At 46.7% G+C, this 19,289-nt stretch overlaps 1 protein-coding gene across 2 annotated transcripts in view; it reads left to right on the forward strand.

The window, feature by feature from the left end:
- Nucleotides 1–1,113: 1,113 nt before the first annotated feature.
- E2f3 (E2F transcription factor 3) overlaps nucleotides 1,114–19,289 on the forward strand; it is a 75,707-nt gene continuing 57,531 nt past the window's right edge. For both annotated transcript variants that reach the window (XM_029468431.2, XM_021180368.3), the window contains exon 1: nucleotides 1,114–1,355. In XM_029468431.2, coding sequence (XP_029324291.1) covers nucleotides 1,338–1,355 — 18 coding nt within the window. In that variant the 5' untranslated portion in view covers nucleotides 1,114–1,337. The remainder of the gene's footprint in view (nucleotides 1,356–19,289) is intronic.

The following is a 19,289-nucleotide window of genomic DNA, read 5'->3' on the forward strand; positions in this document are numbered from 1 at the left end:
TCCACCACGTCCTGTGCCACCTCCCTCCAAAGCGGCGCCCTGACCGCCGGCCCCCTTCTCCCCAGTGTCCCCGGCACGGAGCCGGCCGCCAGCAGCCTCTACACCACGCCACAAGGACCCTCCAGCAGAGCCGGGCTGCTGCAGCAGCCACCAGCACCAGGACGCGGCGGCGGCGGTGGCCCACCGGTAATACCCTCCTCAGCGTCCCCAGCCCAGGTGGGAGGCGGGCTCCCGGGAGCGGTGGCGGCGGGAGCGCGAGGCTGAGCATCGTGGGCCTCGTTGCTGTCCCTTCCAGCGTGTGCTTATTGTTAGACTCGGGGTGCTTTCCTGCGGACGTTGGGAGGACGTGGGGGCCTGGGCAGGCACGCGGGGCAATGGGGAGTCCCTCTTTGCGAGCCACATCCAACACTCCAAAACTTTTCGCGCCCCCCCCCTCCACTTCTTTTCCTGCACTTTTCCCTACCCCCACTCTCCCCTCCCTTGCAACTCGAAGCTTCCTCTTTCTCGGGCGTAGGAAGGGGTCACGCCCCGGATGGAGAAGGGGGTGGGGGAGGGAGTAGTGCACTGGAGAGTGGGGGACCCCAGAGGATGTAAACCGGGGGACCCGAGGCGTGCAAGCCTCCTCTCCTGCCTCTGCTGCCCCTGGGCAGCTGGGGGTCCCGCAGGCGTGCTCCGAGCGCAGGGGCACCAGTGCCTGGCACCTTTGGGGACCTAGCTCCAGGCAACAAAGGGGATCTGGGAGGTGGACGGGTATCGCGGTGGGGGAGGTGGAGCTGAGAGCCCCGGTGGGCCAGGGCTCGTTCTGTCTGCGACAAGGGGCCGGCGGGCGGGTGCTCCGGCCTGGGCGCATCTCCGCGGTGGCAGCGGCGGCGCCCGCGTGGCCGGAGCGCTGGGGCCTTGCTCTCCGGGCCCCGGGCCTGCCCTTGACCCGCCTCTCCCCTTGCCCCTTCCTTCCCCGCCCTGTCCCCCTCCCCGCCCCCCGGCGACGGAGGGCGGGGGCAGCCGGGTTCCCGTCCCGCCGCCAGGATCTGTCCCTTCTCTCCGGGACCCGCCGGTGACGTTTCGCACACGTGCGCGGAGGACGCGCCTGTGACTGGGGAGGAGGCGGCGGCGGGAGGGGGCGCTGGAGGGGGAGAGGGGGCACCCACTTCCTCCTGCTCGCCGGCTCCCAGGCCTGGGACGGTCCCGGCGCCCTCGCACCCGGCACCGCCACCCTCCCTCTCCCGTCCCCACCCCCCCACGGCGCCCGCCCTCGCCCGGCGCCGCCGCTCCACTCGGCCTCGGGCCCCCTCTCCAGCCGGCCCCCCACCTCCCCCGGAGCCAGGCTGCTTTCGGAAATGCCCTTACAGCAGCAGGTTAGTGACCCGGACCGCGCGGGGGCCCGAGCCACCGCCGCGGGGACCCGGGATCCCCGGGGGGCCCGAGCCGGAGGGTAGGCGACGGAGCGGGGTTTTGGAGTGGGAACGGGGGGTTGGGTGCTTGAGGGAAATGAGTAAGCAAGAAAAATCTAACTAAGTAAATCCCCGGCCTCCGCTTCTAGGAGCCCCGGGGCGGGAGTGGCCGCCCCCGGGGTGGGTATAGTGTTTACGTGTGTTTCTTTTGGGGGGTGGATGGATGGGCAATTGAAACCCTGATGAGGGCTTCACGCCCGTGGCCGAGTTGAGCTGCTTTCTGTCTTGCTTCCCTTGTGCTGGAGGGGGAGGGGGCGGGTCAGAGGGTAGGGTGTCTGTGGGGTTCCCAGGCCACCCGCCACCCCCTCCCTTTGTCCCTGTAATTTATAAAGCGCCTTTGAGAGATGATTTAGGTCAGTATGCGGCTTTCCTTTTTGTTGCTACTAGAAAGAAGTGTGGCCCCGAGGTCTCCCTCTCTTCCTTTCTCTCCTGCATTCCTTCCTCCATGCCTTCTGTCTTCACCCTCGTGTTGAGGCTTGGCCCAGACCAGGCTAGAACCCACCCGGACTCGGATACCTATGGTTGCATGATAATACCAGTCGAAGACCTCACCTAGTCTTAGGTCTAGGTGTGTTTGTTTCTGCACGATCAGTATTTTGCTGGGGTCTCTTAAGAAAGTCTGTACACATATATAGGACTTTGGGAAATGGGGTGGGTAGCGAAAGAATTAATTTTCTTAAATTTCTTTTCTGTTTATAATTTTGCCCTGGGTTGGATCTTGAGTGCTTTCCAGCCTAGAGATACTTACTAGGGATGTGTGATAGAGACAGTCCCAGTCAAAGAGGCTCATCCTTTTAGTGACTAGGGTCTGCCAGCAGGGGGGAAGCCGAGTACAGTACCTGCTTACACTGTACACAGTATCCAGTGTGCTAGATTCTCAGGCACAGGATATATTCCATGCTTTCATTAGCAGTAAATACTTTTACGGACTTGATTAAACATGCTTGACCGTGCAGTAAGCCCACTTCCCCCTACACACTCGGTTCCTATATCATAAATAAGCTGGAACAACTGGCTATTGACACACTTCTTGGATTAGATTCAGATTTGCAGGGAAAGTTATTTTTGATAATAGGAAATTGTGAGGCTAGTAAATTGCTCTTTAAGGAATATCTTAGATTATTCATTGGACCAGCTCACCAAGACTGTCTAACCAAATTTATATATAGTTTACTGTAGTTAAGTACTTGAAGTATAAGATTATTGCCCTCACCACCTTCCATGTTATTTCTAAACTTTTATTGTCCTTCTAGCCATGAAGTTATTATTCTAGGAATATAGATTGAATTTGTATACTCAAAAATAATGTTCATTATAGGAATATAAATGCCTCTGACACATATTCAGGAGTAGTTTTATGTAAGATTGTAACGTATGCTGAATCACTGGTTCATCTATGTTTCCAGAGCCGTATCTTGTGGGAGGGGTATGAGTTTTATCTCCCAGGTGCATACAAAGTCCTAAGCGTTGCAGGCAACGCTTGATTTGTTTGTTACGTTTTTCTTGTCAGTGTTTCCGAAAGCTTCCAGTTAAGTCTTGGAATTTATTTGATTTTGTTTTTGAGGCAGGGTCTTTTATAGCCTTGAACTCCTGGTCTTCTTGCCTCAAGTGCCCAAGTTCTGAGATTAAAAAACATGCATGGCCCTGTGTTTTAGAATTCTGTTGATATTTTCTCCTAAGCATGAAGATTGAGAAGGCATATGGAATGAACTAAGATAAGACTATTCTATGTTCAAGAAGAGGTGGGGAATTCTTCAGGTGACCGCAATTCTAGACCCATCTGTGTCTGCTTTTCAAGTTCTGTCTCTGAGCATCTAAGAACTTGACAGTGAGTGGCTTGCCTTCTTGCTAACTGTAAGCCTCCTGACTTGTTTACAAGTTGTCTGCTATTAGACCAATAACTTTATCTGCCCAAATGGTTCAGTCTGTAAGGTAGGGCAATAATACTGAGACTCTTTTTTTAAGTCATGGTAATGAGTGTACAGTACTTAGCTCAAGGCCTGGCAAATAGTTAGCTGCCTCATAAAATTCGTATTTATGAATCGAGTATTTCTGTAACTCAGAGACGACTTAGGTGCTGTTCCTCTGTTTGCTGATGTGAGCAGAATGCTCATACGTTTTCTAAAGCGATATGTAATTTCATTCTTCCAGAAAATTGAGACTCTATCAGTGCAAGAGGCAGCCTATCATGTCAGATTTAATTTAATCCAGTCATAGCAACCTGCTGATTATACTTTTTGAGAGAACCTTCGGTGCCTGGGAATCTCCTCTGAGATTGGAGGCCTGGGGGTGCTGTTTCAGCAGGGACTCTTTCCCACAACAACTTTGAGAGAAGAAAACTTGGGGCTCCTGTGGTTCTGTATGCAGTAAGCCCGCTTCCACTGAGACATACGGTTGATGCCAAGTTGAAGCTGGAACAGAAGTTTTAGTCACTACATACCCCAAAATGGAACTTTTAATATAATACAATGCCCAGACTTAGGCGGTACAAATAGCTCCCCTGTAGACAGTACTGAGTGTGCCACCCTATGCATCCTTGGGAACAAAGCACCTTTAACTTAGTCAAAGCACCCAAACTTGAGCACAGAAAAGGATGTGTGTGTGTGTGTGTGTGTGTGTGTTTTTCTAAATATCACCACCTTGTATAATACTTGCAAGGACAGAGTCTGAGTTTAGCAGTGTGCTGTGTAAAGTTAACTTGGGAAAGGAATATACTCTGGGATTAGAAATAAGTATCAACACCTGGGAAGTGAAAGGAGAGCAAGAGAGGGAGAAAGAGGGAGGGAGGGTGGTAGGAGGTGTCTTGGAAATAGTAGTTTCTTCTTAACTTTTCTGATGCGGTCATCTCCAGTGAGAACACACACACACACACACACACACACTTTAATCCCTTTACAACTGGCTTTTTTTTTTTACAACTTAACCCTGACTTATAAATAGTCCATATGACTGGCTGTAAGCTTTGTCCCGAGCTAATCAACTCCCAAGTCTTTTCACTCGTCTACTTTTAAATAATATTTTAATCAGGGTGTGGTAGAAATTGTTTACTTGGTTTACTGAGTCCCTCAAAGTCCACGAAGCTACCTGAAATAGCGCAAGGAGGAAAAATTCCAGTTCTTCCCATCCCCACCTGCCATGCTTAGGGGAGCATCCCTGAGTTCTCGGAGGTACAAAGTATGTGCTCTGATGCACACTTTCATGGCTGTGAGCAGCTTTAAGTAGTGTTTCAGGAATTGTGTTTACAGTTGCTAAGGAGTTCCCATCCAATAATATTTGATGGGACTGAGGAGACCAGATAAAGGGGAAAGTATTATATATAGGAAACCACAGATGTAGGGCCTTTCACCTCCCCATCCTGTCTCCTTTCCAAGAATGACTGGGAAAATAATCTCACACAGAGAAGAGGTTCTGGTACTGCTACAGAAGGTACCAGAAAGCAACCTTGCCGGATGAGACCAGCAAGGAGGGGGTGGGGTTAATACAGCCGGATTATTTATCTGGCTTTCTCATGCAGGGGGCGTTTGATTTATTTTCGTCTCATACTTTTGCTTTAAACATTGCCTTTAAGCATATAAGTTGCAAGAAGATGTTTCTCTACCCTGCTTGCCTTAGTGGGAGTCAATCTTGTGGCCACAGTTATCTGTAACTTTGAAGATGTGGTAAAGCCAGGATGGAATCCAAAAGGCCCCCCTGAACTTGGCAACCCTAAGTACCAGGTTGCGGTTGGTGCTTTGTCCTGGTAAAGCAGGAGTTGTGTCAGCTTGAAGACAGCAGATAGTATGCAGAAGATAGAATTAATGACCCAGTTGTTTGCGGCCATTTGTAATGTAAAGGAACAGCAACATCCCCCTACCTTGATGGACAGGATTTCAGGTTAGCGTATTCAATATTTGATAAATCTGATGGTCTTGGGACTTAAGAAACGTTTTTCCTATCCAACTCACTTCTTTTACAGGTAAGACCGTGACAGGCCCACTGCAATTAAATTACTCAGCTAAGGTCACAAGTCAACAGGGGGCCCCTCCGAGCCAAAACTGAAATAGGAGATTTTTTGCCCTCTTAAAACCTCTTTTTGTGAGGAGAGGGTTAACTGTCTTGTATGCCCTACACGGGAGGCTTAGGTGTGCAGACTACTAAACTCAAGTTTCTATCAGATGCGGTTACACTGCCCCAGAGACACTGAGAAATCAAGGCTACTTTAGACACTCAGTGGAAAGGACTTTTAAGTGGAAAGGAACGGCAGGTTCCCTAAATAGTGGTACCAGTCCTGGTTTTTCAAAGTTTGATGTGATATTTGAAATTTCAGTTATTTATTCTTTGGATGTGACATTTCTGGTGCCCTGACAGAGACAGCTTTACTTAACAACAGCCTCAAAGGACTTTTTTAACTTTCTTGAAAGAGGGGCACCAAAGGGAAGTGTTGTCCTCAACCATCTCCATCCTGAGTGACAGTCAGGGTTTGCAGGGTTCCCTGGGCCTTTGCATTAGGCCATTGACCAAGAGGCTCTTCCTCTGTGGTTAACACCAGGAAGATTTCTGATGTGTCAAAGCTGCCGATCACTTAACTCTTTCAGAGGAAGTTGTCTAAAGTCAAAGCTCATTTCCTTAAAATGACCTTTTTATTTTACTTGTGGAACTGAGAAAGCTTAAAAATAGAATTGCTTCAAGCTCTGAAGCCAGAACGTGAAACACGATCCAACATGATTGCAGCTCCTAGCCTGCCCTGGGACAGGGGTATCTGTTTATCTGTAATCCACCAGCCAGGAAGGTCCCCTGTGTGTGTAAAGGCTGACTTCCTGTGAGCCATGAGTAGCAATTGATGAGAGCCCTGTTATCAGTGAGGCTGAGTTTCTCGGGAAGCACATATGACGGCTGGAGGAGGTGAATGCCCTTGGCCTTCCCTGCCAGCTCTTGCCAGTCTGCTCTGGAGAACCCTGCGGTGGCTCTTCTCTCGTGCTCTTGAGTGATTGCTGAGAATGGCTCCATCCTGTTCTAGTCTCACGATCCTTGTATGGACTCACAGTTGGAGGCGGTGAACACAGGGTCTATGTGTTTCACTCCTTCCTGCACTGAGACTTTGGGAAAGCATAGTCAAGAAGAGCGACCTCGAGTCTTGCTTACACTACCATCACGTCTGCCCTTCTGATTTCAGCCTCACTGTCCAGAGATGGTGTCTTGAGTATAAAAGCCACACTCTCCTAAAAGGCGGAGTGAGAGACAGCTAGGTAGAAAGTTAAGTGATGGAGGCTGGAGTCCTCTGGGTTCCTTTTCTGCCTCCACTCGCCAGATGTTTTACTTGAGTTCAGAAGCCCTACCCTCTTCATTTCTCATCTTTCTGGGGTAGCGGGGTTCTCACAGGTGCAAGGAGTTGAAGCACTTAAACCAGTGTCCCACAGATGTCATAGAGGGGCCAGGCCATCTCTTGGCACTGTATTTTGCGTCTTTTTTTTTTCATTATGCTTCTAGTGTCCATTTCACACCGTTGGCACCTCTGAGAGTGATAGTGACTGAGAGCGGGAGGCGTGTGTCCTGGTGTGGACGTTGCCTGGTGCAGTCATTGGACCCCTGGTCTTTGTTACTCTTTCTAAGCTGCTCATTGACTCGGGAAAAGAAACAGAAGAATAAGTTTTTTATTGTCATGGTGCAATCAGCAGTGCCAGTGCTATGAATAAAACCTTTATTTCTCTGATGGAACATGTTCGTGAAACGGCACGAGGAATGCAAATTGCACTGTTAACATAATTTCATGTCTGTACAGTAAGCCATAGTTTAAGACTGGCTCAGAAATTGCATGCCAAGCCCTATCTAACTTGGAGGCGCCTTGGGTATGTATGTTAGGGCCAGGACCGAGTCTTGCTCACCAGAGGCCTCTTAAGCTCCCACGGAGCCCTTTTGTCCCTCCTTCTCTCTGGGTTTGTTTTTGAGATGGTCTCATGAAGCCCAGGCTGGCCTCCAGGTCTTAATCTAGCTGCAGCTGGTTTCACCTCTTGGTCCTCCCCAGCACTGAGATTCACCAATAGGAGCGACAATATTCTCTCTCTTCCACAGTTGACATTCCTTGTGTTCTCTCTGCTCTGTCTGCCTCTTGCAAGTCCCTCAGACTTGCAGTTGGCTCCCTGGCTTTCGGTTATTGTGAAATCTTGATTTGACTATTCATTCCTGCCTTGTTTTTCCTGCCTTTTTCTCATCAGTCCTTCCAGGCCCACCTGAAGAAAGTTCACGCAAAGTATAGTCCCAGAGTCCCCCAAGCCTTGGAGCGCTTCCGTAAGTGGCTTCGGGCTTATTCTGGTGTATCATAGATTTCCTTATATCCTTATCGTTTGGGTTTTTGACTTTTACCAAACCATCCTGGCCAGAGATCTGTGTAGCTGGTTCTCCATGTGCTCTTTGCAAAGGTCTCTCTGGTTGTAGAGTGAACCAGTTGAGAAGAGGTGTTTTCGTCAGATGACTTCAATGTGCTTGGCACCCCATCAGCTCTGTTGGGGATAGGAAAGAAGGATGTGGTGGGATCTGCCCACTGTTGAGTTTACAGTCTGTTTGGGGAACCAAGCTTTAAATACAAGTCAACCTGCAAGCAATACTAAACAAGAGTTGGAAAGAAAACAAGGCCCATCTCTAGTCCTGTGTACGCTGCAGACAGGAAGTAGCACAGGAGAGAATGAGGGGCACTCCACTCCACCTGGCTTTCAGAACCAGAGGCTGTGGATCCTGCAATGGCGTATCTCAGGGCTTATCAGTGTGCACCTTAAAATGTTGATGGGTGAATTCTGGCTTAGTGGTACGTACCTTTAATCCCAGTATTTGGGAAGTGGAGACAGGAAGATAAAAACTTTGGCTATATATTAATTAAGTTCAAGGCCACCCAGGCTACATGAGACCATATTTAAAAAAAAAAAAAAAAAGGTACCTTCTGGGACACTAAAAAATACACAGATACCTGGGCCCTGCGGAGACTAGCAGTCGCTGAGGACAAGACACAGATGTATCTTTTCTTTGATGCCCCAGATGATGGTGATGCGCTCGCTGCCCATTGTACCTACCACCGGCCAGATGGAGAGAGAAAGCTGGCTTCTTTAATGTGCCATACATTTTCCATATGGACTTGCACCCACAGTAGGGCAGCAGGAAGTCAGTTATCATGAGAGCCACCAGTTGGGCTGCTGTTAGTATGGGGATAAGAAGGCAAATGGGTCTGTTAGGAGAATGGGTCTAGAAGTATTTAGGAGAAGTGCTGAGCTCAAGGCCCGTCTGGGTTAAAGTGAGGCCCTGTTTCAAAGAAATTGGTCTAGAATAGGGGTCGTGGCTTTCATGAGCAGGCACGGTGAGGGGCAAATTGGAATTAGGGGAAAGTGGGACAGAGCTGTTCTTGTAGAGAAAGTGGGTGTTATCAAAGGGGTGCCTGGGTCCCTGGTCTTGAGCTGTGGATGCCAGAGGCCAGGGTATTTATTCCTGTGTGTTGCCAGACATCCAATCTAACCTACACGTCTCTCAGTTTTAAAATACTGGTTTGATTGAAGAGGAAAGTGTGAAGGCCAAATGAAATAGGTCTCTAGGCCATATTTGGCTTAAGGGATGCCACTCCGCAGTGGATGGTCTATGGGATAATAATAGGCAGTGCTCATAGAGTGCCCATGGGTATCGAGGGCACTAGACTAAATGCCTTCCTCGCCTTAGCACGTTAGATGCGTGGCAACCTATGAAATGGATGCTATTACCATTCTTGTTCCACATGGAAGGATGCAGGCTGCCAGGGGTTAAGGGGCTGGTTTAGAGCCCTGATACTAAGTGGGACAACCAGACTTAGACCCAGGGAGACTGCCCCCCGAGTCTCAACTGATTCCCTCTTTATCCTCAGTGCCCTTGCATGGTACATAGCAGGAAACCAAAGTACCTGTCCAAAATGAAATAAGTTAGCATTTTTACCTGGGGGGGGTCAGTTAAATAACCTTCATTCAAAGTGCTTGGGATAAGAGTGTTTTGATTTCTGCAACCCTATAGTTGGAACAACATGATGAACTAACCAGTACCCCGGAGCTCTTGTCTCTAGCTGCATATGTATCAAAAGATGGCCTAGTGGGCCATCACTGGAAAGAGAGGCCCATTGGACTTGCAAACTTTATATGCCCCAATATAGGGGAATGCCAGGGCCAAAAGAATGGGAATGGGTGGGTAGGGAAGTGGGGGGCGGTATGGGGGACTTTTGGGATAGCATTGGAAATGTAATTGAGGAAAATATGTAATAAAAAATATTAAAAATTTTAAAAAAAGAGTGTTTTGATTTGGGACTTTAAGACAGCCACTTACTGCTTAGGCCAGCATCAGCCTAACTGTGTTGTCAAGGCCGACCCTAACTTGCCTCCATGCACGTTTGAGATTGTAGGAAACACCATGTTTGGCAGGGTGCTGTTTGTTTGTTTGTTTGCTAGTTTCTAATACAGTGCTATTTGCATATAAATAATGCACTGTTCTTAGGAGCAGGTCTAAACACCAGTTAATTTGTGCTGTCACCACGGATTGAAGGTCATTTTACACGTTGCTTATAATAATTTTGTGTAGGGCCCCATTCTATGATGTTTGAGATTCTTAAAGTCTTTCAGATTTTCAGATTAGAGATATCCAACCTGTAGTAAGATTAGCCTTTAGCATTTTATCCAGGCAAAGATTTCCAGATCCATCCCTAACCTTAGTTGGAAGCATGACATCTGATGTTGTGGAATATGTAGGCAGTCACTAATAAAGTTTCTTCAGCAGGCAAGAATATCATAGAGAATATTTGATGCTTAACCTATCTTTTATTATAGAGAAGAACAGACCTGAAGATCTTCATGCCTACTCTGTCAAGACTAGTTTCTAGGTTATTGCCAGCCAAACTATCCAAAGATATGTTTCACAAAACCCAGGGTGCCTAGTATGGCAGCACATGTCTAAATCCCAGCTCTGGAGAGGTAGAAAGCCCTGGAGGTTGATCTCGGGATTTCACTGGCCACCTAGTCTAGTCGTGTTCATGAGCTTCAGGCTCAGTGAGAGACCCTGTCTCAGGACATAAGGTAGAGCTGGATACGCATGGTGTCACATGCCTTCATCCCAGCACTCAGAAAGGAGAGATGGGCCCATCTCTGAATTCCAGGCTAGGAAGAGCTAGACAGTGAGATCCTATCTGAAAGAAGAAGGAGAGAAGAAATAATAGGTGGAAAGTAGTCTAAAAAGACCCCTGATGAATTCCTTTGGCTTCTGCACGCACCCGCTCACACACATACAGCCACACGAATACACACATAAAACCCAAAGGGGATAACAAGACGGAGTTTGCCAAGTGACTAAAGATCTAAGTTTGGAAGGTCAAAGTGGGAAAGTTTCCTCTGTCCAGGCACCCACACCGACAGAATTCCCTGCTGCGAGCGGTTTAGTCTATCGGCGGGCTTTCTGATCTGGTCTCTGGGAACAGATAACCAAATGGACTAAGAACTGGACTTGAATTGGAAGAGAGCTCGCGCATGACTTTGTGTCTTTGAACTCCTGGAGAATTGGCATAACTGGGAAGAGGATGGAAAGGGGGTGGGGATTACTAGATCTTTTGACTCAAGATATGTAACTCTGGGGGCTGGAAGAAGAGTTGAGGCTTAGCACAGCCCTCATTGTGTGGAGGGAATCCTTAGGGGTGGAGAGCAATATTTATTATGGTCTTCCTAAGGGTCTGGGTTGAGCCCTGGAAGTGTTTGAGGCTCTGGCATAGAAGTTACAGTAGAATTGCTCAGAAACCACAGGCCAAAACATAGTGGTTCCAGTTTTTGGAGGGAAAAACCACATAGGTGTAGAGGCACAGAAACCTTTGACAATTTTGCTTCTCTCCGTGTAATATGAAGACATGTCAGATTCATCAGATTGATTGGGTGGGGGTGGGGATCAATACTGTCGGGGCTCCCAGAGACAAACCATCAGATGTTATTTATGATGCTTTTCCAGGCCAGGGCATGGCAGCTAGGCTGCTCTGACAGAGAGCTGGGGTTTTTGCTGTGTCACAGAGCACAGGACCAACAGGGGGGTGCTATTTTCCAGGACAAGTCATGTAATTATGTCTGCGATCAGTGTGGCCCCTATCTTCCTAATTTGCTATACTCTTGATTTTTGCTAATAAGTAAAAAAGAATTTCAAAACTGCTTTATTATGCTGTGTCAAATTGAAATTTTTAGATGATGAGGGTGTTTCAGGGGATAGAGCCAAGTGGATTCTAAATATCTACAATTAATTTTTAAAAATATGTAACACGTTGAAGCCTGTTTGGCCCACTCCTTGAATTGACTGATTTTGTTGTTATATTGGGTAGCAAAGTGTGTAACAATCACACTAATACTGTCCTAAAGTTTCCAGGACTTTGTGTTACTGCTCTGCTTCTTAGCATCTCAGACGCCCTGATGCTGGGATAGTGAGTTTCCAGGCCTGGCGAGCCATGACACAGAGGTAGGGTATGGAAGGAGCGTGGGACTTGGCAGTCTGACTCCTTTCCCAGTTACCAGCGTGTGACCTTTCACCAGCTACATTGGTGAGACACACTTACCTAAAATAGTGATTCTGTCTCACTGGCTGGTCAGCCAGATTAAATGAGATAGTGTTCATAGGAAACAAGATTTGTATTTTCCTCTTCCCAAGGTAGGACGAGTCCAGTTTTGGTCTAACTTTCCAGGAAATCAAGCTGTGAAAAAATACCTCATGGAACACTCGTGTGTGTGTGTGTGTGTGTGTGTGTGTGTGTGTGTGTGTGTCCTGGTACTCTAGGGGGCTCACGAGGTGGTTAGTTTGTCTTTGTGGTTTTCCAGCAGTGCCTCAGTAGACTGGAGTTGTGTTCTCTAGTGATGAAGATGATGTACAAGGTAGTGAAATAATACCAATGGTGTTTCTTAGGCATCTAGACTTGGGGGCTCAGGAGGACAGGAAAGCAGCCTTGGGAAAGTTTAAAATAGAGCAAGCCCATTAATGTCTCGTTGAGGAAGATGGTCTTGTGCATTTAGGATACCTAGTCTGTCTGGCCTCCATGCTTGTCGACGCCTGTAGCATCCTGGCTGCTGTCATAATGAACATTGGCTCCAGACATTGCTAAATGTCCTGGGAGCAAAAGCACCATTGATTGATAACCACTGCACTAGACCTTGAAGAAAGGGGTGTTACAGAGATCATGCGTGCATCTCTTCTATATATACCATAATATTTTTGTAAGTGTATTGATGTGTGTGTGCATGTGGAAGGCAAAAATTCAGATGTTCCTCAGGTGTTACCTCTTTTTTTTAAATTTAAAGGCCTGACGGTCGCTCATTGGCCCGGAACTTACTAAATAGGCTACCTTGGCTGGCTGTTAAGCCTCACAGATCTACCTGTGTCTGCCTCCCTAGAGACGTGCGCTACCACACCTAGCTTTCTTAACATGGGTTCTGGGACTTGAACTCGAGTCCTCAACCTTATATGGTGAGCACTTTATCATCTAAACTGTCTCCTGGCCCTAATCATACATAAGTATCTTTGTGTGTGCGAGCATGCACGCATGTGTGCACATGTAGTGTCAATATTTTAAATCATCATCTAATATTTACAAATTTTAAATTTGCAAGCAAGTGGTTCCTCATCCTGAGTTTGCACTTTGAATTGCCCAGCCGCCCTGCAGAGCACACTATAGCTTACTATTTCTTGGTCTTGGTAGATGGTACTTTGTGTAGCTGACTGAAGCTCTGTGTATTTGATATGATGAGCATAATATTAGTTTGCTGCAAGGAGCCTCTCTGGAACTCAGACCAGAAAGACTAAGTCCGCAGTTGGGAGAAGTAACTTGCATTGTCATTGTCCTACTCAGATCAACTGCTCCACTTGACTTTTAAGCCCAGTCTACATAGCAGTTCACAGCTGGAATAGTTTGGCTATACCGTCTTCTTCCTATGGCCTCTTTCCTCCTGGTTCCTGCCTCTAAGGATAGCAGGTAGTTCTGGTAAGTGCTGGCTGCAGCTCTGCCCGTGGCTGAACACTCTGGAGTTCTTGTCTCCATCATCTATATCATTATCACTAGGTCTGGCCTCCGTCTCAGGGCAGCTGAGCAGCTGGGACCAACTCTTTCTGCTTTCCTTCCCTAGGTGGCAGTGTCAGCCACTGGCTGCAGGAGTTACCTAACTTAAGAGTTACTTAACGTAATCGACAGGAATGTAGAGAAGTGACCCTGTGTGTCACCTGATGTTAGGAAGAGCGGTATCGGAACACACAGAATTCCTTATCCTGTGTGGCTTTATAACTAATGAGGAATAGATACTCACTTCTGTTACTATCTCTGACGCATTTTGTGCACTGTGGCTCACGATGAGGTGAGGGGCCATAAACCAGTGTTAGCACGTTGGAACTTCTGAATGTTTCCCCTTGTGGGATCCCAAGGCCTATTGAGTCAAAAACTTGAGTGTCGGAGGCAATGGCTGATTTGATGACCAGTTTTGAGAGCCAGTGCTTGGGGAGAAGGGTCTGGGGAGAAACCAAGGGGCTTTGATTGGGCTGTGGTATTCTGTGGTATCAAATAAGTGTTGCTTGTGTGGTGATTCTAGCCTCAGAGTTTACATATGTGACTATTATTATGGTAATTCAAGATGGCGGCACTTTGATGGAGCGTCCTTGTATGGACCAACCATGGTTTAGGTGGAATGACTGGGAGGGTTCCAGCTAACAGAAATTCTTGGTCTTTCATTGGCTTTTCATCAGTAACACGAAAATATTATCTTTTGGAGACTTTTTTTTTTTAATTTGGAGATAAAATTGAATGTAGCCTAGGCTATCCTTGAACACTGTGGTCAAGGATAACCTTGAAATGCTACTGCGTCTCCTAAGTGATGGTCACAGGCTTGTACCCACTGTGTCCTGTCCAGTCACATGTACTATGTTTGTTTTATCATTGTTTTTAATTTCTTAGTTGTTATTTTTTCTGCTCCCATTAACAATCTTTATCTGTGTAATCAAATTGCCAGCCAAGCACACAAGGCTGATGTGGAAATGGAATGGTGGCTCTCCCTTACGTGTTTGGTAGTTTGAGTGTTTAAAGATACTGTGAGGAGTAATGAAATGGTAGACCATGGGAAAGAATCCAGCTGGGAACTGGGCACGGCAGAGCCACAGGAGAAATGTCCATGTAATTTCTGTCCTGTCCAAGTTCATTAGGAAAGCCAAAGCATTAAAAAAGCAACACAGTTCATTGTATGAAAACTTGGGGATTCAGCTTGCATATGCATTATCATCATATAAATTAGAACAGGAAGCATAGAATCTAAAGGTTTGATTTGTTAAAACTTTTATTTTGTAAATAAATAAAAGGGCTGAAGATATATAGCACAGTGGTGGAGTGTTTGCCTAGATCAGGCCCTAAAACCTACCCCCAATACCACAAAAGGGGGGGAAAATAAAGCTTTTTGAAATGGAATATTCCTTGGTGTGTGTGTGTGTGTGTGTGTGTGTATGAGAGAGAGAGAGAGAGAGAGAGAGAGAGAGAGAGAGAGAGAGAGAGAGAGAATTTTGTTTTTTAAGAAATGGCCAAATCTACTTGGTAGAAATACTTTACTTTGCACCTTACTCTATCATCAAACCCGAGTAAGATTACTATAATCTGTCCATTCATTGGTCATCATTCAGTTTACGGGCATGGCTTACACGTTAGGAGGGGTGTTTGGAACTCTGTGCTCATTCTTTTTGAACAAGGTCTTGGCCGTGCATAGGAAAGACGATGAGGGTCTCATGATCCAGGTGTGTCTCGGTTCTCTAAAATCAGTCTCTCTGCCAGTGGCATTTCCTCTTTTTCTGTCCACCTTGCGCTCAAATAACTTCTGGTGACTGCAGTAGTTTGGAGGTTGCCATTTGTGGTTGGTTTTACTATAGGGGCCATGAAAGGAAGACGGGTGGTGTTCATTTCTTGCTTCCTGTCTTGTTGAGTGTATAAGGATCGGCTTCTCTTCTTGGCTTTTCAGTTTGCCTTTCTGTATAGAAAAGGTGGCCCTTAGATACCCACCACCCATGAGCGTCTACTTCCATTCAGCCCTACCATTCTTCCTGAAGGCAGCCCTAGGGGCTGAACATGATGTCTCTTCTCTTGACTTATAGAGTAAAGAAATAAAAATAGAGTCATCCTGCCTTAATACTAATGAGTTTCATAAATACTTGTCAGACTCTAGTGTTTGGATTATCAACGGAGTGAACTCTTGAGTCAGTTAGATGCTGTGCATGTGTGAAGGGTGTTAGAGGGTAAATCGGGGTCTTGGTTCTCATCTTGTGGGTTTGGGGGTGAGACTCAGGGTGGCAGACTCTTTACCTGCTGAGCCCTCTCTGCCTGGAGTCTTGCTTTCACGTCTTCTGTTATGTGAGCAGTCATGTAAAATGCCATTGCGTAGCCGTCCTTTTAAGAAAGGCAGTCGGTCTCCTGCCATCTTTGAGCCCCAGAGTGATCCCTGTCGGAAGAGGCCCTGCTCCCACCTTACAGACTTAGAAATAAAGTTTATTGCTCTGGAAGATTGCTTTGTGTTAGTCGGAGTTCCAAAGGCTAATAAACTTAAAATGCATACTTATTAATTTACCTGAGGAAATAATAGTCAAGCAGACAATTACAGATATTTTCATGCTTATCAGAGGAAGAATAAATGAGTTGAACAGTCCCATTAGTGTTGTCCTGCTGCAATGGTCCCTTTGTGGAGTGGACCTTGGAGACGGAAGATCACCAGCTGTCCAAGGAATATATGGAATGGTGACTTACTGGGGGGTTTACCTCCCTCACTCTGATAGGGAACACTGTCTTTGTTTATATAGAAAATACTTAGTTCTAGAATATGATTTTCCTTTTTCAAATCAGAAAATAGAAACTGCAGTAAAAATACCCATAGCCCTGCTTCTTTCCCAGACAGAGGGAACTGCAATGAAATGTTCGTTTGTCTATTTCATATCCATTTGTAAATATCTATTTAATATAAAAAGGACAACTGATTTTAAAATACAAAAGGAATACAAACCAGCTTGCAAATTCTACTCCACACAGTTCGACGTCTCTCCTTACCAACGTATGCTGATGTGTTATTCTTGATGAAGGCCACTCATGGGATATGCCAGAAGGTATTTGGTTATTCCCACTTGATTTCTGTTATTTTTGATTCTAGCTGTTACATTGGATGGCCACAAATAGCCCTTCATCAACTGCTAATGAGGACACTATCATTCATGTCATACAGCACAAACTAACCCTGCTGTCCCCACACCCACTGCCGTCACTGCTATTGTGTATTGTGAATCTCATCCGTCGGGTGATACTTCCATTGTTGAATGTTACTGAGTGTCCTTAACAAACTGGAGGGCATAAGACAACTGCTAGGTATAGCCTTTTTGTGCAGTCAAGAGACTTGGTCACCCTGCAAGTAGGACTACACTTAAATTATTGATAAGAGGTATTATTATAGGGGAGGAGTAACTCACTCAGTAAAATTAAGTATGATATCACACACTTGTAATCCCAGGTCGGGGAAGTTGAGACAGAAGGATGCCTTGGGCGCATTGGCCTGCTAGCCTGGCTTTATCAGTGAGTCCCTGGTACCAGTGAAAGACCTTGTCTCAAAAGACAAAGTGGAGGAATCCCGAGGTTGATCTCTGTACCTGATCATAAGAACCTTCACACCTGAAGATATGCATTCGTGAGCACACACACAAAGCATACCACAGTCTATGTGGAAGTTAGTAAGTAATAAATATTTTCATTATCACATATTGTGTGTATCCATGATTGTGTACCTCTGCTGTTGTATGACTGGCAACATGGGCTTATTTACATGAGTGTCAATAGCACCACAGGAGTAGTGCATTGAGTAGGCAGACATATTAGGACAGCCATTGTGTTGCTTTATAAGAATTCTTCAGTACTGTTAACAGTCTTAGGGCATCAGAGTTTATAAGTGGTCTCATTAACTAAATGTCATCTTATGTACATAACTTTTTTGTGTGTGTACAAATGTGTGTCTCAGTATGTCTTGGGAAGCAGGACGCATGTATTATCATTATTCCCCCCCCCTCTGTAGTTAGACCTTTTCTCTCCCCTTAAGTCCCCCATGACCTTGGTTATTTTACTTACCTTGCAATATCAGGTGCTTCTTATGCTCCACTCACCTGCTCTCTCAGAGGGGTGGGGCTGCCGTTTAATAGACAGACTGGGGCTGGAGAGATGGCTCAGCCGTTAAAGGCTAGGCTCACAACCAAAAATATAAAAGACAGACTGCCATATCCACAGCCTCGTCGTCTGTAAATTCAAGCAAGGATACAATATACTTTTAAATGCATCTGCCCTAAACATACACAGACTTTTCTTCTTGTCTCTACCCTCTAAACAATGCAGTAGAGCAGCCATTCTCAACTTGGTCCAATGACCCTTTCACAGGGGTCGTCTAAGGCCATCAGAAAAAAAAGATTTACATAATGATTTATTACAGTAGCAAAATGACAGTTATGAAGTAGCAATGAAAATACTTTTATGGTTGGGGTCACCACAACATGAGCTGTATTAAAGGGTCTCGGCGCTAGGAAGGGTGAGAACCTCTGCAGTCAAGTAACGGCTGCGTTAATACTGCACGGAGGTAATGAGGATGGACTGAAGTGCACCTCAAACTGGAGGGCATAAGGGAGGTCTCGTAGAAGAGAGAAGCCAAGGTGATGTCCTTTTGCTTAAACGACTTAGCATCCTTGGAGCTGGGACCACAGCAAGGTAGTGGTTCTTGAACTAATCCCCAAGGGAACTAAAGAATAACCACACCATGAAGGTAATACCATCCTAGACTTTCTGGCCAGAGGAGACGTCTACACAACCCTGGGAGTTGTTTACCTGTTCAAAAACAGTGTAATGTGATTAGCTGCCAGAGAAATGACAGATCTGTGGGAAATCCAGAAGTACTGCTTCCCTGAAGAGGAAACTTTAAAAACCAAGGCAACTCAACTCGTGTGTGTGTGTGTGTGTGTGTGTGTGTGTTTGTGTTTCTATCTCTGTGTGTGTGTGTGTGTGCATGTCTGTCTGTATGAATGTGTGCATGCGTGTAGATGAGGCAGCCTGTCATCTACATAGCTCACACTTGAACTATGAAATTAGGTTATTTTAAAAGTACCCTCAAAGCAAGTGCTGGAAGACACCCAAGCACCACTACAACGGACATAGATGGGATGGAGAGGTGGGAAAGATTGGAGGGGCGCTTGTGCTAGGGACAGAGGTGGAACTGGTAATGTGATGGTGGTGACAGGCGAGAGAGGACTGAGGTCTGCATGCTATCATTGCCCAGTATGGTCAGCATGATGTTTTGCAACAGCCTGGACACAGACTCCGCCCCCACACCCCTGGACCTTCTGCCAGGCTGGGGAATCCCCAACAATGATAGAGGCCAGGGATGAAGAAAGGTTCACTTTGTGGATTGAAGGACCACCATGATCCTCTGCCCTCGGAGGCCATGTTGATATCCGTGGTCCATGCTGCTGCCCCAGAATGTGATGAAACCTCCCATTCATGGTGCCTTGGAGATGTCTTCAGGCTTTGCTGCCTCGGGGAGCCATACCAATGTGAGTGGCACTTGAGGCCATGTTGAGGCTCATGGCATGGGCTAAGGGCCATGCTGATGTCTAATGGCCTGTGTTAACACTGAAGCCCATGTGGATGGATGCCCAAGTGGGTGGGGAGGGGTGCTCTGCCATCCTCAGTGCTGTGGTACAGAGGTGTTTGTGGTCTGCCCCACAGCTCTCCTCAGCTGATGCCTTCTCGCCCAGATACAGGCAGAGAAAGACCCATCCTCCCTTGGGGGCTAGCATTCTAACCGTACT

Source organism: Mus caroli, unplaced genomic scaffold (genome assembly GCF_978045245.1).
Source record: "Mus caroli unplaced genomic scaffold, Mus_caroli_1 scaffold_15, whole genome shotgun sequence".
NCBI lineage: Eukaryota > Metazoa > Chordata > Mammalia > Rodentia > Muridae > Mus > Mus caroli.